Source organism: Mus musculus, chromosome 18 (assembly GCF_000001635.26).
Source record: "Mus musculus strain C57BL/6J chromosome 18, GRCm38.p6 C57BL/6J".
In the NCBI taxonomy this organism is placed as follows: Eukaryota; Metazoa; Chordata; class Mammalia; order Rodentia; family Muridae; genus Mus; species Mus musculus.
Window position 1 is genome coordinate 63,735,228 of NC_000084.6, and position 21,723 is coordinate 63,756,950.

Sequence of the window (21,723 nt, forward strand, 5' to 3'; positions counted from 1 at the left end):
GTCAGTTATGGTATGTGTTCTAAAGGGTGGAGTTCCTATCATTTGCCATTAACCAAGGTATGCTTCCTTCCTCAATATACAAAAGATGAAGAAGGACTCCTGTTCCTATGCTGGGAACACACCTACTGCATTTGACCTAGTTCACTTCTGCCAGAGGTCACCTAGAGCTGGGACCTATGACGACTGCCCCAGATCTCGCTAGAAAATATCTTCCATCTGCTGAATATTTTAAAAGCCTGGGTTTGTTAAATATGATTTTAGAAGTTTTCTTTCAGATGAAATGTTATTCTGTCTTACTTAAACCATAGCAAGCTGGAGTAAATTAAAACTGTGAATTTCTTTTTCTCCCAGGTGTTTGATGCTGGCGACTACTCTCTGTTGTGCTCAGGTCCTAGTGAAAATGGACAGACATGGACTGGAGGGGACTTTGTGTCTGCAGACAAAGTCATCATCTGGACAGAAAATGGGCAGAGTTACATCTACAAACTCCCTGCCAGGTATGAAATAGATATGTGAAAAGTTTAGTTAAATGTAAAGAATTCAGAATTTGAGATATAACTCTAAAGTAAGAGCATTTATGAATTATAAATATTTAGCTTCAGGATGTCTTAAGTGTTGTATAGGCCCAGTTTAACTTCTAGGTACAAAGAAACAGGTGGGTTTTTTTTTTTATACTTATTTATTTCCTATGTGTGTGTATGTGCATGTGTGCATGCATATGCCGCTGTGTGTGTGTGCAGGTCAGAGGAAAGCTCATGGCATCAGTTCTCTGCTTCCATGTGGGCTCCGAGGATCAAACTCAGCTTGTCAGACTGGGTAGCACGCTCTCTCTCCCGTGAGACGTCTCATGAGCCTTCTTCACAGAATGTCTTAAAGTTATCTAATCTGTATTTAAATGAAAGGAAACTTAAAAATCCCATTCTTGTCTATTGTCATAAACCTTGGCATAAAACATTTCATCTCATTTATTTTATTGCTTTATTTAATCTTGAGACAGGATCTCACTGTGTAGCCCTGGCTGTCTTAGAACTCACTGTGTAGACCAGGCTGGCTTTGAACACAGAGTCCTGCATGCTTCTGCCTCCAAGTGCTGGGACTGAAGGCATGCGCCGCCACGCCATGCCCTCCTCTAGGTATTTTAGGTATTTTAAGCGAACGCTTACTTTCCTGTTCCAGTTGCCTTCCAGCTAGTGATTCATTCCGCAGCGACGTGGGGAAAGCAGTGGAAAATTTGATCCCTCCTGTGCAGCATAGCCTCTTGGATCAGAAAGATAAAGAGGTAAAGTTCTTCAGGTATCATTTATTTATAACGGATAGTTACATTGATGGCGTATAGGCACTTGAGAGATTCAGTAAAATCCAGCAGAGCGTTAGATTTCACAGAAAGCTGATATGGTGAGTTACAAGCACATTTCAAAATTTGCAGATTTTTAATATGCAATTTAATTATTAAGTCGTACCTGCCTTTATGTAAGAGTACAAGTGATCTTATCCTGATTATTTATTAGAATTGACTTTTTATAAAATTCATATTGATCATTAAACTATCGTATACTTATACAGTTAAAACACAGTGAAGGAAGTCTTAAAGGGGGGATAATTGCGTGTTAATGCTGACTGATGCTGATGGTTATTTGATTCATGCATTGCAGTAGCTCTCAAATCAAGTAGTGACTCAAAAACCTGGATATTAAAAATATAAATTAAACATCTTTTTCTGTATTGAAATAGAAACTCACTGTGTTTTCTAAAAGCCCGTTTTACTATCTATAATTGAATTGCGTGGGCTGGAGAGATGGCTCCGTGGCTAAGAGCATTTGTTGCTCTTCCAGAGGATTTGGGTTCAGTTCCCAGAACCTTCATGGTGGCCCACAACTGACACTAACTGTGGTCCTAGGGGAATCAATACCCTTTTGTAGTCTTTATGGGCAGCAGACAACACATGCGGTACACAAATGCTATAGGCAAAGACTCATGCACAGAAAATAAAAGAAAGTTGAAATGTAGTAGCACTTACATTGGATTTTGTACTCTGGTCTCTGGGAACAGTAAAAACAAAAGCTCTGTGTAGGAGAGGAGAGTCTTGTATGCTTGTTCTTGGCTCTGGGCTCCAGTTTTATCATTCTGAACCTGACGTCCCACCCACCAGGGAGAATGGAGGCACGGTAAGTAGAAGGGAGATGGTTTTTTTTTTCTATGAATATTTTAAATATAAAATTTGTACATCTAGGTGTATTGTAAAATCCTACATAAATGATTTTCTTTCTACTTTCTTGAACTCCAACTTGGGACCGTCCTGCTTGGTCAGTCACTTCAGCTAAACTAAGGGATAGCGATGTGTATGAAAAGACCTGCATTAATAAAACATAATATACTGTGTTAGTTACGTTCCTTGTTGCTGTCACAAAATACCCAACATCAGGGTAAAGGAAGCAGGGTGTGCTTTGCCATGTAGTTGGGGGACCCAGTCCGTCTTGGCGGTGACATCTCAGGCAGCGGCCTAAGGCAGCTGGTTACATTGCTTCCCTAGTCAGAGTGCTGGTGTGTAGCTTGTCTTGTGTGTCATGCAGTCTGACCCAGCCTGTAGAAGTCTAGAGGACCTTTACACAGGTATTCAGAGGCCCCTGTACTGATTCTAGATCCTGTCAAGTCGACAGCCGTTATTAGCCATCATGTGCATGTGATTTTCTTTAAATGTCAGCTGTCTAGTATGTTCGAGTATATTTTAAATTGAAATGTATGTGTGTTATAGTGAGAGACACTCAGACACTGAAATGTGGTATTGGTAATTGTAGCTTCTATGGCAACTCCCTGTTAAGTGTGTAGTAAATTGAAATCATCAAAGTTTAAGTAAAGTCAAATACTTGTCTATGCATACTATAGGTAAATTCTAGAGGCCAGTAATTTTTATGATGCAATCGCATATATATTTGTTATGTTTTCAATTTCATACATGAGTACTGTATTTACGTCCTTTCTACCTTGTGCTTTCCCAGGCCAGCCTCTCCCACGTCTCTCAACCTGATGGCGTCCTCCTCTTTCGTTACCATTGTTACACATATATATGACTATCAGTACAGTCTGCTGAGACTGCTTAGTGTTGCTCATGTGTAGAGCTCTTTGTTTTGTATTTTTATTTTAAAGTGGAGACTTCTTTTTGGTTAAGAGTGGCCTGCTTTCTAGATTGATTATTTAACAACAAATAAGTAACTTTCCCTGTGATTGGTAAACCACTTTTTAATAAAATTGAACACAAGACTATAAATACTAGTTTTAGAGAAATGTTATAGAGTTTTTCACTCCTTTAGCATTTATGTTCTACTGTAGTTGACATGAATACTAACACTATTGAATTACATGAAAATACACCGAATAACCATGCTGTAAGCACTTTTAAAACGGGGGTATGATCAAAGCATCTAAATACCTTAATATGAACACATCTTAATCGATAAACTATTTGAATTCCAAATACAGCTGAAGGCACTTGAATTTTTTTCCCCTTTTTTTGGCAGTTGGTAATTTGTCCTCCTGTTACTCGGTTTTTCTACGGATGCAAGGAATATTTGCATAAGCTACTAATTCAGGGCGATTCTTCTGGAAGGTTAAATATCTGGAACATAGCAGACATAGCAGAGAAACAGGAAGCCGATGAAGGTAATAGTGAATCTGCACATTGACTTCATAATTCTTTTACTCTAACATTTTGTGTTATAACAGAATTGAACATATTTACGTATTGCTTTCTCCTAAGTATTTATTATATTTTATGAAAGTAAACATTTGGTACATTACTGAATCAATCAACATTATTTAATGTTATTACTATTTTTTAAACATAAATGTATTTATTTTATATGACACCAAACCTCTACAGGGCTAAAGATGACAACTTGTATTAGCTTGCAAGAGGCATTTGACAAGCTGAAGCCTTGCCCTGCTGGAATTATCGATCAGCTAAGTGTGATTCCCAACAGCAACGAACCTCTTAAAGTAACTGCGAGTGTCTACATACCAGCACACGGGCGACTTGTTTGTGGCCGGGAAGATGGAAGCATCATTATTGTGCCTGCCACCCAGACGGCCATAGTTCAGCTATTGCAAGGAGAACACATGCTCAGAAGAGGTACCCTGAAGGTCTACCTATGTGCACCGTGTTCTGAGAACTCTGTAACCCTGATGCGGGGAATTTCTCTATGCCATAATTTAAGAAATAAGACCAGTTGGTATATTGCTAATGTGGTTGGTAGTGTACATTCAATTACATTTTAAATATCTGTTATTGCGATAAATACTATGAATGGCTCTAAATAAGAAAGTATTGTTTTTAATCTCCTTCGCACATATTATTAGTTTCACAAATTATTAGTTGAATTGATTAGTATATAGCTATATTGTCAGCAATATTGATACTCTTCTAAAACAGCGCTGTTGAACTAATGTAATTGTTTAGTAGTAATTTTTATAGTAAAGTAAATAATGGGAAATTGCTACATGTTATATGCTCAACATAGCAACATTATTTTCATTTCTATTTGTTAATATATATGGGAATTATTATTGAAGTACTTTAGATTTTTTTGTAATAATTCTTTAAAATGTGACATGCACAGCATACTTGCACACAGCCTAGCACCATCTTAAAGGCCTGGTCGTCTTGGGGAACTATCAGCTACCATGCTCCACAGAGCTGTTCTAGAAGTAAAGGTGTGGCTGGCTCTTCAGACAGTCGTGTTTGCTTGTTGAAGCCTTGTGAAGACTTTAATTTTCCCGTTCTGAATTCCAAAAATCTTTGGCAGGTTGGCCCCCTCACAGAACCCTCCGTGGCCATCGGAACAAAGTCACGTGCCTGCTGTATCCCCATCAGGTCTCAGCTCGGTATGACCAAAGATACCTGATATCTGGAGGTGTGGATTTTTCCGTCATAATTTGGGACATATTTTCTGGAGAAATGAAACATATCTTCTGTGTTCATGGTGGTGAGATCACACAACTTCTGGTCCCCCCGGAAAACTGTAGTGTGAGTCGCTTTATCTAATGTGATTTCTCTATGGTAAAGGAGGGCCTTTGTCACTCTCTCTCAGGCATATAGATAGACAGGACCCACGGTAACTTAAAGAGTAAGATGTTATTTGTTTTTTGGTAAATATGAACCTGATATTTACTTCTTATTTATACTGATGATTAAATTGTCAGAGCTGCTTTTCCCTTAGTATATTTTTTAGAGTAGAATATTTGGAAACTAATAAAATAAATTATTTAGCACTTGTATACTTCTGTATGCAGACATTAAGTTCTTTAAAATATCAGCTAACATTTATTGCATGTTATAGAATTTTGTTGTCACACAATCTCTAAAATGTCCCAGCAGGGGGCAGCATGGCTTTTGGGAACAGTAATGTAGGCAGCTAGTGTGATCATGAGTGTTTGTACCTTTGTTTGACAATGTTGGGCTGGGCTGGTTCCCAGATGCAGGTCTGACAATATGAATAGCATATATGACCAAGTATATATTAGTTTGACAAATGTTCACTGCCAGCGAGAATGGCTAACAAATTATATTTTCTTTTCTTTATTTTTACTTTTTAGAATTTTATATTTGAGTACTAAAATGATTTACATCATTTCTACCTCTCCCTCCCCTGCAGCTCCTCCTGCACAGCCCCTACTCCTTTTCAAATTGGTGACCTCCTCTTTTAAAATTATTCTTATGCACACACACACACACACACACACACACTCCTACCTTACACAATTCGTTTAGTGTTGGTTGGATGTGCATGTATTCAGTGCTGAGCACCTGGGATTGGATAATCTATCAGGAGGCTTGTTCCTGGAAAAATTGATTCTTTCTCTCTCAGCAGTCATTAATTGCCTGTAGGCTCTCCATTTCTGGGTAGGACCTTGTGAGATTTACTTTGTCAATATTGGCATGTCAACTTGTGTTGTCATTATGCAGGTGTTAGGCAGGCATCTGTTTTGTCGCCATTCCATGGCTGTCATTTGCCCATCATATCTAGAAGACACTGTTTCCTACAGCGGGCGTCCTGGGCCTCCGGCTCACAGGGTCTCTCTGCCCCCTCTTCTGCAGGCTTCCCTAAGCCTTAGGTTTTCTTTTTAGGAATTTTTCTTTCATTCTAAAGAAATGACTGAAAGCTTTTCTCCTGATTTGCATTTTTCTTGCATTTTTTTTGAGTCTGAATTTTTGTTGTTAACTGGATTTGAATGTCATGCTTCAAGAAAATGCTTATGAACCTAGCACAATGTCTGAATCAAGCAAAGTGAGCATGTTTATGTAAATTACAAAAGGGCAGGAAGCAGGATGTTATTGTTTATTAAGAAGAAATTGTCAGGGCTTCACAGCATTTGTTAGCTCCTCTTTCAGAGGATGCAGGTTCATGCCCAGGACCCGCACGGCCGTTCACAGCTATGACTATTTCAGTTTCCAGGGCTTTGATGCGCTCTTCTCGCTTCCTTGATCCAACTGTATTCACCTGGTATAAATACATACACACAGGCATAACACTCATGTATACACATAACTTTAAACAATGTGACTATCTACAGTGTAATGTCTTTTTTTCTTTATACTTAATTCATTATATTTTGTGAGCATTTTTATACCATTAGTGAACCTGAAATTTTAAAAATTAAGTAAATAATTCTAGAGAGCACAGTGTGTGTGTGTGTGTGTGTGTGTGTGTGTGTGTGTGTAGGTGGGTAGGACGGAAAGTGACTCCTACCTAACTCCTAGCCCTGTGTGGCCAGTGGCTAGGTGTCTGCAGCCCACAGAAGGGGTGGAGATTTGCTAGAAGAGAGGCTTGGGAGGGTTGAGGGGAGAGAGCTAAGCTGGTGTCAGATTGCAAGTCATTTAGAAAGATGCCTTCTTATTTATTTATTCATTTATTTATTTATTTTATTTTGAGAAAGGGGGAGTGTCTCACTTGTAGGTCTGGCTGTCCTTGAACTCACTATGTAGATCATGCTGGTCTTAAATTCAGAGATCCTTCTGACTTTCTCTTGAATGCTGGGATCAAAGTTATTTGCTTCTATGCGTGGCTTTCTGTTCATCTTTCTATGTTACTAAATATGTTAGTACAAGATTGCTTTTAGTGATTTAAGAGGCAATTTTAATTTAATTTTACTGGTTTTCTGTTACCAAAACTAGGCATAAGAATTAGTATGGCTAAGTGTTTTTGTATGTTGAAAGTTTTTTTAAATACATTTTTTTTTCATACAGTGTCGATCATATATTTCTCCCCTCCCAAAACTCGCAGATCCTTCCAACTTTAGGTCTTTTATCTCTTTGTATAATGAAAAAGCCTTCCTACCCTTCCAACTGTATGTTCTCTATCTCTTAAAAAAACAACAACAACAACAAAAAAACACTACAAATATACAGAAACTAAAGTCAAAACAAACATAGGCTATATATCCACCACACTCCAGGACAGGCCCCATTCCCAGGAGTAGCTGGTCAACACAAAAGAAACTTAACCTTTGTGTGTGTGTGTATTTTTGTGCTTTGTTTTGGCATTATTTTGTCATATTTTTCAAGGCATTTGGACTGAAGTGTCCATATTACCCTCCAAATAACTAGGTCTAGCTACCACTGTACTTATAGAATTCTTCACCATGCTTTTCAATTTTAAAAGTTCCTTAATTTGGGTGGCATATATAGAGAATATATGAAAGTAAAGCACTGTCTATAGAGAGTACAGAAGAATTCAGATAGAATAAATTGGAGTTTTGGCTAGTTCATGCAGTTTGGTGTTTTCCAGTCTTCCTTACCTTTGTGGTATGAGGGCTCATATCAGGACTTGAGTGTGTCAGGCAAGGGCTCTCTCATCTGGCTGCATCCTCATCCCTTAGGTTTTAAAGACTGGTCTTCATTATGCATTTGAGCTTGGCTGTGAAGTCCCTAAGCAATCCAGGTGGCTCTGGAACTTGTGACCTCCTCTGCCTCTGGCTCCTGAGTGCTGGAATTGTGGCTTCCAAGCTTGGCTGATGTTTAGTTTTTATGGTCATATGCTACTGTATTTTAAATACAATGTTATTTTATGTTCTATATGACTTACATACTCAGATTTTATAATGTGCTCCAAGTCTTTACAATACTGAGGACTTTTCAGTGATGGTCCCTTTCGCAGTAGTAAGAGAGATTCAGTCTGCTGCTTGTACCAATTTTAAACCAAATGTTTAAGAAATGTTTCTATTTTTGTAAATTTCTAAAATGTATATCTTAAGCCAAAAGAAGAATCCAATGGGAATGAATTTAATTATCTATCTATTATTTAGTTAGTGTGTCTGTGTGTGTGTGTGTCTGTGTGTGTGTGTGTGTTGGGTACACATGTGCATCCTTTGGAGGCCAGATTACTTATTCAGTTGTGTGGGACTGTAATTGTGGATGAGAGATAGTTCATATTTGATTAAATTTAATCCAGCCAGAGAGTCAGATTAGCAAGCAGCTGATCTGACTAACGAAGAAGCGGTTGTGACGTCTGACGCAGCAGGACACTTTTCACCCCATCACAGTGCTTTGAGAACACAAGAGGGGACTTTCAAGAAAGATCACATCCATTGCACTGGGCATACTTTTTTTAAAAAATATATTTATGAGGTCATAAATGGCTTACAAAAGAAGCTCAGTTCTGGGGCGAGTTTCAGCCGTTTGCAGTGTGGGAGGGAGCTCTTTAAAACCGCGCGCTCTTCCCCTCGCTTACCCCCAGGGGAGCTGCATGGGTCACCGTTTGTCCAGGTTAAGTGTGAGCCTCCTCTTTCTTCCCAGTCTGACTCTGAAACATTTAGAGGGGGCGGGAGGAAGGATTGATTATATTTTAAAAATTGACAAGGTAATTGTTCATATTTGAGGGATATTGAAGAATAATACAATAACTCTGCATCTTTTTTAAAAAAGATTTATTTATGTATTTATTTGATGTATATGAGTACACTGTAGCTATACTGATGCTTGTGAGCCACCATGTGGTTGCTGGGAATTTGAATTCAGGACTTCTGCTTGCTCTGGTTGGCCCCGCTCACTCCTGCCTAAAAATTTATTTATTTATTATATCTAAGTACACTGCAGCTGTCTTCAGACACTCCAGAAGAGGGCATCAGATCTCATTACGGATGGTTGTGAGCCACAATGTGGTTGCTGGGATTTGAACTCAGGACCTTCAGAAGAACAGTCAGTGCTCTTAACTGCTGAGCCATCGCTTCAGCCCCAACTCTGCATCTTTTTATTACATGAAATAGAAATTTCAAGATATGAAGAGACTGATTGAGTGAAAGGTCTTATTGCCTCCTAATTTCTTAGAAAATAGTTTTAAATTCTACTTATACCTCTCTGTTCCTTATCTGAAATTGAGATTTTTTTCAGTTGCCTGAAAAACCCAGCAGGGTCATTTGTTTGTCATCCCCCAGTGTGGATCACAGAGGGCTGCAACTGTTACCTTTGCAGGGCCTTTGTCAGGGAGACCCCACATCATAAAAGTGAGAAAAAATTTCTCTTTTTATTGATTTTCTTAGGTCCTAAGTTGAATTCCTCACTACTCTGTTGTTTAATAGTGTACTTTCAAGGTTAAGGTTTTGTTAGTATGTTAGGAAAGAGATACTCTGCTTATATGGGAGGTATGTAAATTCAGTGTTTATTTCCTGCAAGCATATGGGCCTAAATATGCAAGGCAAGGCAAGGCAAACAGATTAACAATTGCAGCTCAGTCGTTTGACAGTGTTCGCGTTCTCTGCTGGGCCACAAAGCAGAAGCCACTCCCATAGCTAAGCCACCTGGGGTTCCAGAGTATGCTGATAACTCAGTCGTGGGGGAAGCTGGCTGCGGTGCAGAGTAGAGATGGTAAATGTGTGTGTATGTGCAGGCAAACATTATTAATTTATTTATTAACATAAGCTTTTGCTGTGTAGCCAGAGCTAGGATCAAATGTTTGCTTCTGTTGATTATGCCTCCCAAGTGGTTAGATTGCAGGCACACGTCACCGTTTGAGTTACTTAAAGCAAAACAAGAAATCGACGTGACCACCATAAAGCCTTAGAATATTTTCCGGGCCTTAGTACTTAGCTTTATTTGTCTATAAAGTTCATAAATACAGATCCTCACGGGATCTGACTGTCCCTCAGGTTGCAGACATGAGTGGCTGTGTCAGCTTTTCATGTCGGTCTCAGGGACCTGACCTGGGGTCCTGATGTGTCCTGAGGACAGCAAGCCCTCCACTGAGACACCCACCTAGCCCAAGTAAAATCATCTTGTAAAAGATTTTATTTATATATGTTAATATTTTGCCTGCATACATGTCTGTACACCGTGTGCTTGCCGAGTTCCCTCAGAGGTTAGAGGAAGATATTGCATCCCCTGGAACTGGAGGTTAGGATGAGCTGCCAGGTGACTGCTGGCAATTGAACCCAGGTCCCCTTAGTGTGGTCTTAGCCACTGTGCCATCTCTCCAGCACCCAGGTAAAACTATTGTAGATGTATATTATTCTTTGATATTTTGAATGTTATATTTCCTCTTTAGAATAATAGTTTGAGCTCTTAACTAAAATATTTTAGATAGATAGATAGATAGATAGATAGATAGTTGGGTTTTATCTTTGAATTCATTAACCTCAAGATAATTTTACTTTTATGTAATTTAATTCATGTGGAGTTTTTCTTTTTGGTGTAGTTTCACATTTTTGAAGCTTGGAATCCCCTCACTGCTAAAAAGTTCAATAATGCGTGAATAAAGGCAGTGATTGGATTAAAAACAAATATGAAACTTTTTTATAACTTTGGGATGAAGATAAGAATAAGGTTCTCGTTTCTAATAACACTGCTAGGTTATTGTAAAACAAGCCTTTCTCTGGCATCTTCTTAATCTTGTGTGGAAGATTCATATTCATTTGTTGCTTCTGAAAAAAAGGTGGAGAGTCTAATTATCCATCTTATATAGTGAATACAGGGAGCTGTGACATTGGCCTTGGAAGTAATGTCACTCATGTGGTTGGCTAGTCAGGGTTTTGGTTGGCTCATGATCTCATAAAACAAATACTAAAGAACCAGCTCTCTCTTTTTTTTTATATAAAAGTTTCATTTCTGATATTAAAAAAATCTTTTTTTGTAGTTTTGTTTAAGTATGGAAATGAAATAAATATTTAATTTCATAGGCTCTTTCTTCTTTTAGATAGAATATTTAGAATGATAAATGACATCTTATAGGCACATTTATGTTCCAAAGAAAAGAGTTCTGGGAAGTACAAGAAGTCATGATTGCGGGATAAGTGGGATTGATTCATGGGCAAAGAAGCTGGTCACTCAACAGCTTGTCTAATGGTGGGCATGCGTAAGGGAGGGACAGTTGAGCGTTCATAGATTTAGAGGACATTTATGCACAGAGAAAATTACTGGGACAAATACAAGACTGCCCTTCAGACAGTGCCAACAAAGGAGTATCATAGTTTATGAATCAGACTAGGAAAACTCGATAATAAAAATGAAGATTAGTTGCATTAGAAACCGTTGGAAAGTGGGATTGTCTCCCCAGGGAGCTAGTGGCTGGGCTACACTGGCTGCCTGGAATTTCTGTAATTTGTGCTTAGGAACACGTTACAGGAGGGGTTTCTGGGAATGCTTTAAAATGTGTAAGGTCAGACTGGATGACCTAGGTGGTGTGTTTTGACTTTCAGACACCAAGATAGCTTGTAGGACTTTGCTCTTCAGCACTTAATGTAATGGGAGGATTATTTACTGGCAAATTCAATGAACCTTTTAAAATATCAGGATTACATTTCTTTGACAACTAAATATCTGTCTTAATGTTTTGGTCTAATATTTTTCCACTTATCCTTACTCCATCTGTCTTATTTTTTTTCATAAAAAATTTTAATTTGGCTAAATATACTGTTGCTTATTGTTAGCTTCTACTTTTAACTTAGAATTTGAGATCATAACTATATATTGCTTTTAACACAAGATTAATACTGTAAAGAATTTTGGCTTATAAAATGTCAGTGATAGACTGCTTTCTCTAATCTGCACAGATTCTCTACAGCAGCAAGACACTTCTTAGTGTTATTGATAGTGATATTGATGACTTGGGATCGGTTGAGGGCAGTGGTTGCAGAAGTTGAAATTGTGAGGTTCACAATTGAGGTACTTGAATTACAGGGTTCTTTTAAGTCTTAGTAAGTGAAAGTTTCTGATCATTTATTTGGATGGGCAGTGATACCATCACTAATTTCAAAAAATCATATGGTATATATTGCCACAAAGAGGCCTTCTCACAAGTACGTATCTAGGTAAAATATTTATTTGCAGGATTTGTTTATTATACTATATATATAAAAAAAAAAACTTGTTGCTGGAGAGATAGCTCAGTGGTTAAAAGCACTGACTGCTCTTCCAGAGGTCCTGAGTTCAATTCCCAGCAACCACATGGTGGCTCACCACCATCTGTAATGGGATCCGATGCCCTCTTCTGGTGTGTCTGAAGATAGAATATTCACATACATAAAATAAATAAATTTGAAAAGAAAAGAAAAAAAAAAAAAGGAAATCCAGAAAAGCTCAAGGCTGCATGCATGTTATGCAAGCGTTCTACCCCCAAGCCACATCCCAGGAATTTGTTTTTGTTTTGTTTTATAATAATACCCCACTGTGTAGCCCTGACTGGCATAGAACTCATGATCCTCTTGACTTGACCTGGATTGTATAGTTCCTATAGTTATCACAGTTTGGCAGAGATCTATTGATGTTACTTTTTTTTTAAATGTTTATCTTTTTCCTTTTATTGAAAATAATTTTTCCATATACTATATCCTGATTACAGCTCCTCCTACCTCTTCCTTACTTCCCCTTGTATCTGGATTCATCCCTTGTCTCTCATCACCCAGGGTAGATAGGGCCAGGAGCTGTGTGCAAGGGGGAGACTGGGAGGAGATGGGGGCTGCAATTGGACGGAAAGGAAATAAATAGTTTGATTAATGGAGAAAAAGACTTTAAAAAGAAAAAATAAATACACAGGCTGGAGAGATGGCTCAGTGGTTAAGAGCTGCTTAAGTCCTGCTCTTCCAAAGGATCCGGGTTCTATCTCAGCAACCACATGGCAGCTCAGAACTGTCCAGGTATATACGCAGGCAACACACTAGTGTACATAAAATACAAATAAAATAAATAAGTCACTAAAAAAGAAAACAAGTGGGCTTCTGTGGGATAATAATAAAACAAAGTGTAATAAGATAAAACAAAGCTAACACATCTAAGTAGGACAAAACAAAGAAACAGAAGGAAAAGAGCCTAAGAGAGTGCACAAGCAGCAGGACCACTCATTTGCACACTCAGGAATCCCATAGCAACACTAAATTGGAAGCTGTAATGTATATACAAAGGATCTGAAGGGAGTAAAGAGAGAACAGAAAAATAAAATAAAAAATAAGGTAAAATTAAAAATAAAACAAATCAAACCAGGAAGAGCCCCGGCATGAGATTATGAGACAAGGGACCTCCATAGATGCCATTGAGTTCAATTCCCGTTGCCCATCTACTGCTGGGAATACAGCCTACCTTTAAGAGAGTTTGTTTCCTCAATGATGCACCCATGGAGGAAGCTAATTTTTTATTGGCAAATGGTTTGCAACTGGAGCTAGCTTCTGGGCCAGGGTAGGGGGCATGGGTCTACTCCTTTCAGCTCTAGGACCCCAACTGGAGCAAACCCATGCAACCCCTGTGCATGCTCCTCAGTCGCCGTGAGCTCATGTGTGCATTGACACTGTTGGCTGAGAGGGCATTGCCTTTGTGGTGTCCTCCATCCCCTCGGGCTCCTTCTGCCTCCTCTCTGGGGGAGGGGGAAAGGACGTGATGGAGACATCACAATTAAGGGCTGAGTTTTCTGCATCACATCATGCTGTAGGTCTGCATTTGTTCCCATCTGCTGCAGGGGGAAGCATCTCTGATGATGGCTGAGCAAGGCACTGATCTAAGAGTGTAGCAGAATGTCATTAGGAGCCGTTTTATTGTTAACTCTTTTTCTTTTTATGTAGTCTTTGGTTTTATCCTAGGTCCTTGGGCTATCTGGTCTAAGGTTCTTGGCCACCAAAACAGTAGAGTGGGTCTTAAGTCAAATCAGGTATTGGGTTGGTCACTCCCACAGGCTTAGTGCCACCATTGCACACGCATTCTTTCAGGCAGGAGCACTGAAGATGAGAGAGTTTGTGACTTACTTGGTGTTTGTCTGTCCTTTGGTGTCATGCAGAGAACCTTCCTGGACCAAAAATGCTAGAGTGGAGGGGTGAAGTCTTTATGTAGGCACCAGCTCATATCTATGTTTAATGAGTTGTGTTGGTGTTGTCTTCAGCAATGGGGTCTTGCTGTCATTTTGTGGAGAGCAACCTTGGAAATAGCCTGGGTTGTGTGGGGGTTCCCATGGGACCCTTTTGGCCAATAACTCAAAGAGATGTACCCAATCCCAAAACACTGGGTGGCAAGAATGTCCAGTTTGGGCCCTGTCCAATTATTGGAAATTTCTTTAGATTGCCTTCACAAACACACACACACACACACACATACACACACACTCACACACACACACACACTCACACACACTTATGATTTCCATCTTCCTGAAGAACCACCACACTGATTTCCATAGTTGCCGTATGAGTTTGCACTCCCACCTGGGATGAATGACCATTCTCCACGTCCTCACCAGCGTGAGCTCTCATTTGTTTCATCAACTAGCCATCTGAAGGGTGGCTACCCAAAGTCGTTTTCTATGCATTTCCCTGATGGCTTTGTTTTTCTCAGCCATTTGAGTTTCCTCTTGTGAATTCTGTTTAAACCAGCACTCACTCCATTTTTAATTGGGTTATTTGTTTTCTTGATATCCAGTTTTTTAAATTCTTTATGTATTTTAGATACTAGCTCTTTATTAAATATGCATTTGGTAAAAATGTTTCCCCTTTCTGTAGGCTGTTACTTTGTTCAAATGACAGTGTCTTTTGCTGTGTAGAAGCTTTTTAGTTTTATGAAGTCCCATTTATTAATTGTTCTTAGTGCCTGTGCAAATGGTATTCTGTTCAGAAAGTCCCCCTGTGCCAATGAGTTCAAGGGCATGTCTCAATTTCTCTTCTATCAGATTCAGTATTTATGTTGCAGTCTTTGATCCACTCTGTTGTGTTTTGTGAAGGGTGATGTGTATGGTCTATTTGGATTCTTCTGTATGCAGCTGTTATCATCACAGTTTTTTGAAGGTGCTATTTTTTTCTAGTTTGTATGTTCAGATTCTTTATACAAAACAAAACAAATAAAGCAAAACAAATATCCATAGGTGTGTAAATTTATGTCTGGGTCTTTAGTTTGATTCTGTTAATCAACCTGTCAGTTTTTATGGCAGTTTCATGCTGTTTTTATTATACAGCTATATAGTACAACTTGAAGTCAGGAATGGTGATACCATTTTTACACAGAGGCATACATAAGTTACACACACACACACACACACACCAGTATTTTAATATGTAAATGATGGAAAGAATTTAGAGTATGAATGCCTTCCAAATAAGTTTTGGTGAGAATGTACTACATTTTAGTTGGTAACCTTGGCGTATGTGTCTCTGTGAGTGTGTCTGTAGCCTGTGCCAGCCTGGAACTTTCTATGTAGCCTAGCTTTGTCACGAACTCTTCTATTCCTCTTGGCTTTGTTCCTCAAGTTCAGAGACTACAGGTATGAGTCAGCATGCTTGGCTTGTATAATCACTTTTAATTATATCATCAGAGTGCTTTACACATTCTCTTAGTATAATGCTGTCGCTAAATCATCTTCAGTTGATGTTTCCATGTTTAAGTAGAAATAAAAAATGAAGTTTTATTAATAGGTTATAAAATTAGTCATTATACACAAAGTAGATGGCTAGTGTTATTGTTCATAAAGAAAGTTGGATACAGAAAATGTGGTAGATTTGCACAATGAAGTACTACTTAGCTCCATTAAAAACAATGAATTAATGAAATTCTTGGTCAAATGGATGTATCTGGAGGATATCATCCTTATTGAGGTAATCCAATCACAAAAGAAGCCACTTGATATGCACTCACTGATAAGTGGGTATTAGCCCAGAAACTTAGAATACCCAAGATACAATTTGCAAAACACAAGAAAATCAAGAAGGAAGACCAAAGTGTGGATACTTCATTCCTCCTTAGAATAGGGAACAAAACACCCATGGAAGGAGTTACAGAGACAAAGTTTGGAGCTAAGACGAAAGGATGGACCATCCAGAGACTACCCCACCCTGGGATCCATCCCATAATCAGCCACCAAACCCAGACACTATTGCATATGCCAGCAAGATTTTGCTTAAGGGACCCTGATATAGCTGTCTTGAGTGAGGCTATGCCAGTGCCTGGCAAACATAGAAGTGGATGCTCACAGTCAGCTATTGGATAGAACACAGGGACCCCAATGGAGGAGCTAGAGAAAGTACCCAAGGAGCTAAAGGGGTCTGCAACTCTATAGGTGGAACAATAATATGAACTAACCAGTACCCCCAGAGCTTGTGTCTCTAGCTGCATATGTATCAGAAGATGGTCTAGTTGGCCATCATTGGGAAGAAAGGCCCCTTGGTCTTGCAAACGTTATAAGCCCCAGTACAGGGGAACGCCAAGGGCTAGAAGTGGGAGTGGGTGGGTAGGGGAGCAGGGTGTGGGGAGGGTATAGGGAACTTTTGGGATAGCATTTGAAATGTAAATAAAGAAAATATCTAATAAAATATGTATTAAAACATTTTAAATAAATGAAGTTCAAACATTAAAAAAAAAGAAAGTTGGATCTAAGTCAAGAAGAAATATGAGCTGTTAAATATGTTTAGGAAGTGCATCTTTAATAATTCTGAGGACAGATAAGAACATGTGACTTGTGTTTTAGCAAATCTTTTAAGTGCTTTCATTTAATAGATAGCTAAGAATTATTTATCATAATTCTCATTGAATGAAAATTAATACCAAAGACATTCTCAAATGGTCTTTTTCCTTCTACATTAAATAGACTAAGCATTTGCTTTGTTCATATTGTTGATTTTTTTTTTTGTACAGGCTTCAAAGGCAGTCATCAACTCAGTTTATTAGTGGAATCAGACTTAATGAGGTTTAACTCTATCGAGTCATTTCTACTCTAGGCATAGCATTAGGCATGGCAGCTGAAGTAGCAGACTGAGAGCTCACAAGCACAAAGCACCAAGAATGGCGTGAAACTTTGAAACTTCCAAGCCACCTCCAGTGATGCATCTTCACTCCAATAAGGACACAACTTCTAATCTTTCCCAAACAGTTCCGCCAACTGGGGAACCACATACGAGCCTATGGGGGACATTCTCATGCAAACCATCACAAAGCCCATTGCCAGTGACATATGCAGCCCAAACTAGCTTCTAACTATCACCACTATCACCTGCCTCAGCAAAACACTGTCTAACTAAAGAGCTATTAGCTCTGTGTGGGTGCCGGTTCATGTGGTCATGTGTGTATGCCTGGGTGGTGGTAGTGGTGGTGGTGGTGGTGGTGTGTATGTGTTTTGGGGAGGGGGTGGTTGCCAGAGGTTGATGTTGGATGTCTTTCTCAGTTGGTCTTCATCTTATTTTTGAAGAGATGTTTTCTCCCTGGGGCCTGGAGCTTGCTGACTGGCTAGTCTGGATGCTAGGATTAGTCTGTCTCTTCTTCCACAGCACCAGTCTTGCAAGTGTGCACCTCTGTGCTCGGCTTTTAGTGTAGGTGCTAGGGACCCAAATTTCAGTCGTTATGAGCAGCAGGCCATTTACTGACTAGTCCTTTTTATTGGAGATTTTAGAGAGATTTCATGAGTTGAAGCAGTAAAACCACAAGTAGTGGAGAAGGTTTGAGTGCTAGGCCTGGGCAGGCTTGATGGGAGCACACGGTCAGAGCAAGAGCAGGGATGGCTAATGATGATTCTTTGCAGTTAGAGATGAGGAGCTCTGCTTCATGTGGCAGAAATACAGAAACCCGCCTTTCCAAAACAATTAAATACCAGATGCAAAATAAAAAATAGTCATTATCACCTGATACAGTATTCATCTCTTCCTTGTAAAATTAGTGAATCATTTGACAAATCCAGAGTTAGTGCTAATGATAATTCATACACATTCAAGGCTTGCACTTTATTAAACTGTCTTCCATCTGGAGTTAGAATATATGTCTTGTCCACTGATAGATCTAGTGTATGTTTTGTAAAATAATTGAAAGTAAGAGCATCAGGATATGTAAATTTGCATGTGTGTATTTCCCAGTTTTAGTCTATCGTGGCTAAATAAGAATTAGTGTTTTAGTTTGTCAGTTTATTTTTATTTATTTGGTAATTATAAAACTAATTTGTATGTGTCAGAAATGTGTCTATTTTCTGTTGTTATGTCTTTTTCAAGCAAAAAAGGCATTGAATAGTCATAAACAAGCTTAGTAAGTGTCTAAGGCAATTCTGTGTAATGCTTTAAGCAAAGTTTGTGGTCTCTCTCTGCACTTGGTTTTCTTACCTTTAAATTACTTTCAGTTGTAAGCATTCACCAGAATAAAAGTACAGCTAACTCCTGGTGGAGAGGGAGTAGGAGATATAGGGAGGACCAGTGAGAGCCACATTCATAGACTCAGGATGCTATGCTGTTGTAAAGGAAAACTCAGTCTTGAGCTGGGAGCATTCACAACAGACAAGGGCCCAAGCAGAGTCACATTCACACCAGCATTGTAAAGGCTCTAGGACATCCTATGGTTCAGATTAGAGCTGAGGATGGGTTGTATTTATAGTCCTAGTACTTGATTGGTTGAGGTAGGCATAATCTAAGTCTGAGGCCAGCCTAGGCTATGCCAGGACACTTGGCTCAAAAACAAAACAAAATAAAACAAAACAAAATAGCAAAGCATTTTCACTGGAACAAGAGCTACGCAGCATTACGGGCCTTATTTCTTAAGACAGTCACAATAAATTCAGATGGTTGCTTTCATATGGTTACATATTAAATTGCTTATAAATTGTCCTATAGAAACTAAAAGTCTTTTAATTTGCTATAAGTGTAGATTCAGCTCTCTCTTGCTAGTGAAAAATCATTTCTTTGCTTATTCATAAATGATATTGTTTTAAAGGGAAATTGAAGGGTAGACATTAGTAACGAGCAGGGAACACTCTGAGGAAGGTTTAAGTGTCTGTCGTGTGGTTAGTTGAGTGCTGTGCCTTCTGTCATTATAGGCAAATACCACGAAGGGAGCAGGGGTGCCGGTCTGCAGACAGTGTGTGAAGGGAGAAGACAATGTATGTTAGCTGTGCCTCGCAACTGTGACTGTGAGACTCTGAGGGACTCTATTGGGACAACAGTGCAGGGAGAAGCATGGGTCTAAATGAGCCGTGAGCAGAAAAAAAGACCACGAAAGCTCTCTTTGGAAACAAAGAAAAATAAGTTCATATTACAGAAAGAGAACAGACATAAGAACAGATCACCCCACCCACCCTGACCTGCGCCATCCGCCATCCAGTTTTGCCTTTGTGGATGTAGCAATTGTTTTAGGGAGGTTCTTTTCAAATTTCAATGACATCTTTCCAGTCTTTAGTCTTTGCATTATTTAGCACTTTTAAAGCATATCTATTTGAACCAGGAACTTCTCATTAAAATCTAAAGAAGAAATTGTTCAGAGTGATCTAATATAGTGGTAGGTTTTCAGTGGTGTATACTTATAACTTATTACTTAGCTTGTTGGGAGACAAGGTCTACCTTATTCTACTTTTAATGTAAATCTAATGAAAGTTTATTCTCCTTTTTAGGCAAGAGTTCAACACTGCATCTGTTCCGTAGCCAGTGACCACTCTGTAGGCCTCCTAAGTCTGCGAGAGAAAAAATGCATCATGTTGGCGTCTCGCCACCTCTTTCCTATTCAGGTGATCAAGTGGAGGCCTTCCGACGACTACCTGGTGGTGGGATGCACAGACGGCTCTGTGTATGTCTGGCAGATGGACACTGGTAAGAATGAATGTGGAGAGGGAGTGGAGTCAAATAGTTCTTTATATAAAAATGTGGAAATGTACAGAGGTTTTTAATAGATATTTCTTGTAACTTTCCTTTCTAATTTTATTTTTATCCATGATGGCATGTGTAGCATCCTTGTATTTGTTGTATCATGTTAGACCTTTAGATGGTTTGACAGTCCTTAAAGACATGCAGTGGAGGGAGATGTGCAGATGAGGAAGACAGGCAGTGATGCCCATATTATATATGGATGGCCAAGCAGGCTGAGGGAGGCAGTTGTGGCTCATGTTAGAAAGCAGTGGAAAAAGATAAAGCCAGCTTTGATTTGAACAGCAGAGAAGTGAAGCTGGCTGGGTCATTTTAGGAGCCAAATTGAAATGGACACTGTAGGCTTTAAAGACAACATGTGAGTTTTCAGTTTTATGTATGTATGGGTCTAGTTTAGAATAAATAATGCTCAACCAAAAAGCACAGGCATTGATAAATGTGCACAACAGATGTGCACATACAGATGTGCACATACAGATCAATATAGTTTTTACCAGGAATATTTCAGCAGGTAACTCAATGGTTTAGTTTAAGTTTTTTTACAAACATATGTGATAATACTTTTGCAATTTTAAGTAATATGTATGAATGTTTTTATTCTTCTTCTGTCTGTTCTTTATAATCCTTTTGAAGTAGATTGGATAGGTGTTTTTTGCTTGTCCTGCAAAAGTAGAGTAGGGATGACTAAACTTCAGCAGTTTTCACAAGAGGGAGCATTTCTAAAATCTAACAGACTCCTTTTGCATTTAACTCTATATTCTGCTTTATACTTACTGTAAGAGATATTAGTATTTTCTGTTATATTTTAAAAGCACTAGAGATTAAAAGAGAAGCAAGGCAGACTGAAGTCACACAGCTCTGTGGTAAACATTACCGCTGGGACATTTATTTCTGATGTATTTTGGGGTGTTTTTAAGGGGAGAATTGCTTTGGGTGGAGAGATGGCTCAGCTGTAAAGAGCACACATTGCTCTTGTAGAGGATCAGCCCCCAGCCCGCTGGAGCTTCCACTCCAGGCGTGTGTACATCCTCCTTGGGCACTCGCACTCACATGCCGAGAGCCACCCCAAAACATACACATCATTTTAAAAATACGTAAGAAGGAAGGATCGGAGTTTTCCTGGGTATCCGCCAAGAGATACCAAAACAGAGTCTCTCCTGTCCCCTCATAAAACCCCAACTAGTCCCTTTATAAATGTTCTCTCTGAGAAAAACAGGATACGGAACCTCAGGATATAGAACTTAAAATATCATCAACTTCCATCAGAGAGTTTGAGGATTTTAGAGAAGATGGTACTCAACAGCTTAATGAACGTAAAGGGGATAGCTGTAATGACTGAGCTATGTTAAGAAAAGAGGAGTTCATGGTTGAAAAAAATGACAAAGACAGCACAGGATAGTCAAAGGAGAAGAGTGCCAAGGCAGTAGCCTTGATGTGATCTTCAAGGTCAGAGCAGAAAATCTCCTCAAATTAAAGAAAGACTTACAGGCAAGTCAGGATTGACTGACGCCATGCATCAGATGGACATCACAGATAGTCTACAGAATATTCCGACCAAACCTCAAAAGGTATGATACTCTGTTATGCTTGCAGACAGGAGCATGTTGTCCTCTGAGAGGCTGCATCCATAGCTGACTCAGATACAGACACCCTCAGCCAAGTAGA

At 39.1% G+C, this 21,723-nt stretch overlaps 1 protein-coding gene across 3 annotated transcripts in view; it reads left to right on the forward strand.

The window, feature by feature from the left end:
* Wdr7 (WD repeat domain 7) overlaps positions 1–21,723 on the forward strand; it is a 281,263-nt gene that overhangs the window by 26,730 nt on the left and 232,810 nt on the right. For all 3 annotated transcript variants that reach the window (XM_006525478.4, NM_001014981.1, NM_001360837.1), the window contains exons 8-13: positions 352–497; positions 1,177–1,279; positions 3,516–3,657; positions 3,878–4,126; positions 4,800–5,020; positions 19,809–20,004. In XM_006525478.4, the coding sequence (XP_006525541.1) occupies positions 352–497; positions 1,177–1,279; positions 3,516–3,657; positions 3,878–4,126; positions 4,800–5,020; positions 19,809–20,004 (1,057 nt within the window). The remainder of the gene's footprint in view (positions 1–351; positions 498–1,176; positions 1,280–3,515; positions 3,658–3,877; positions 4,127–4,799; positions 5,021–19,808; positions 20,005–21,723) is intronic.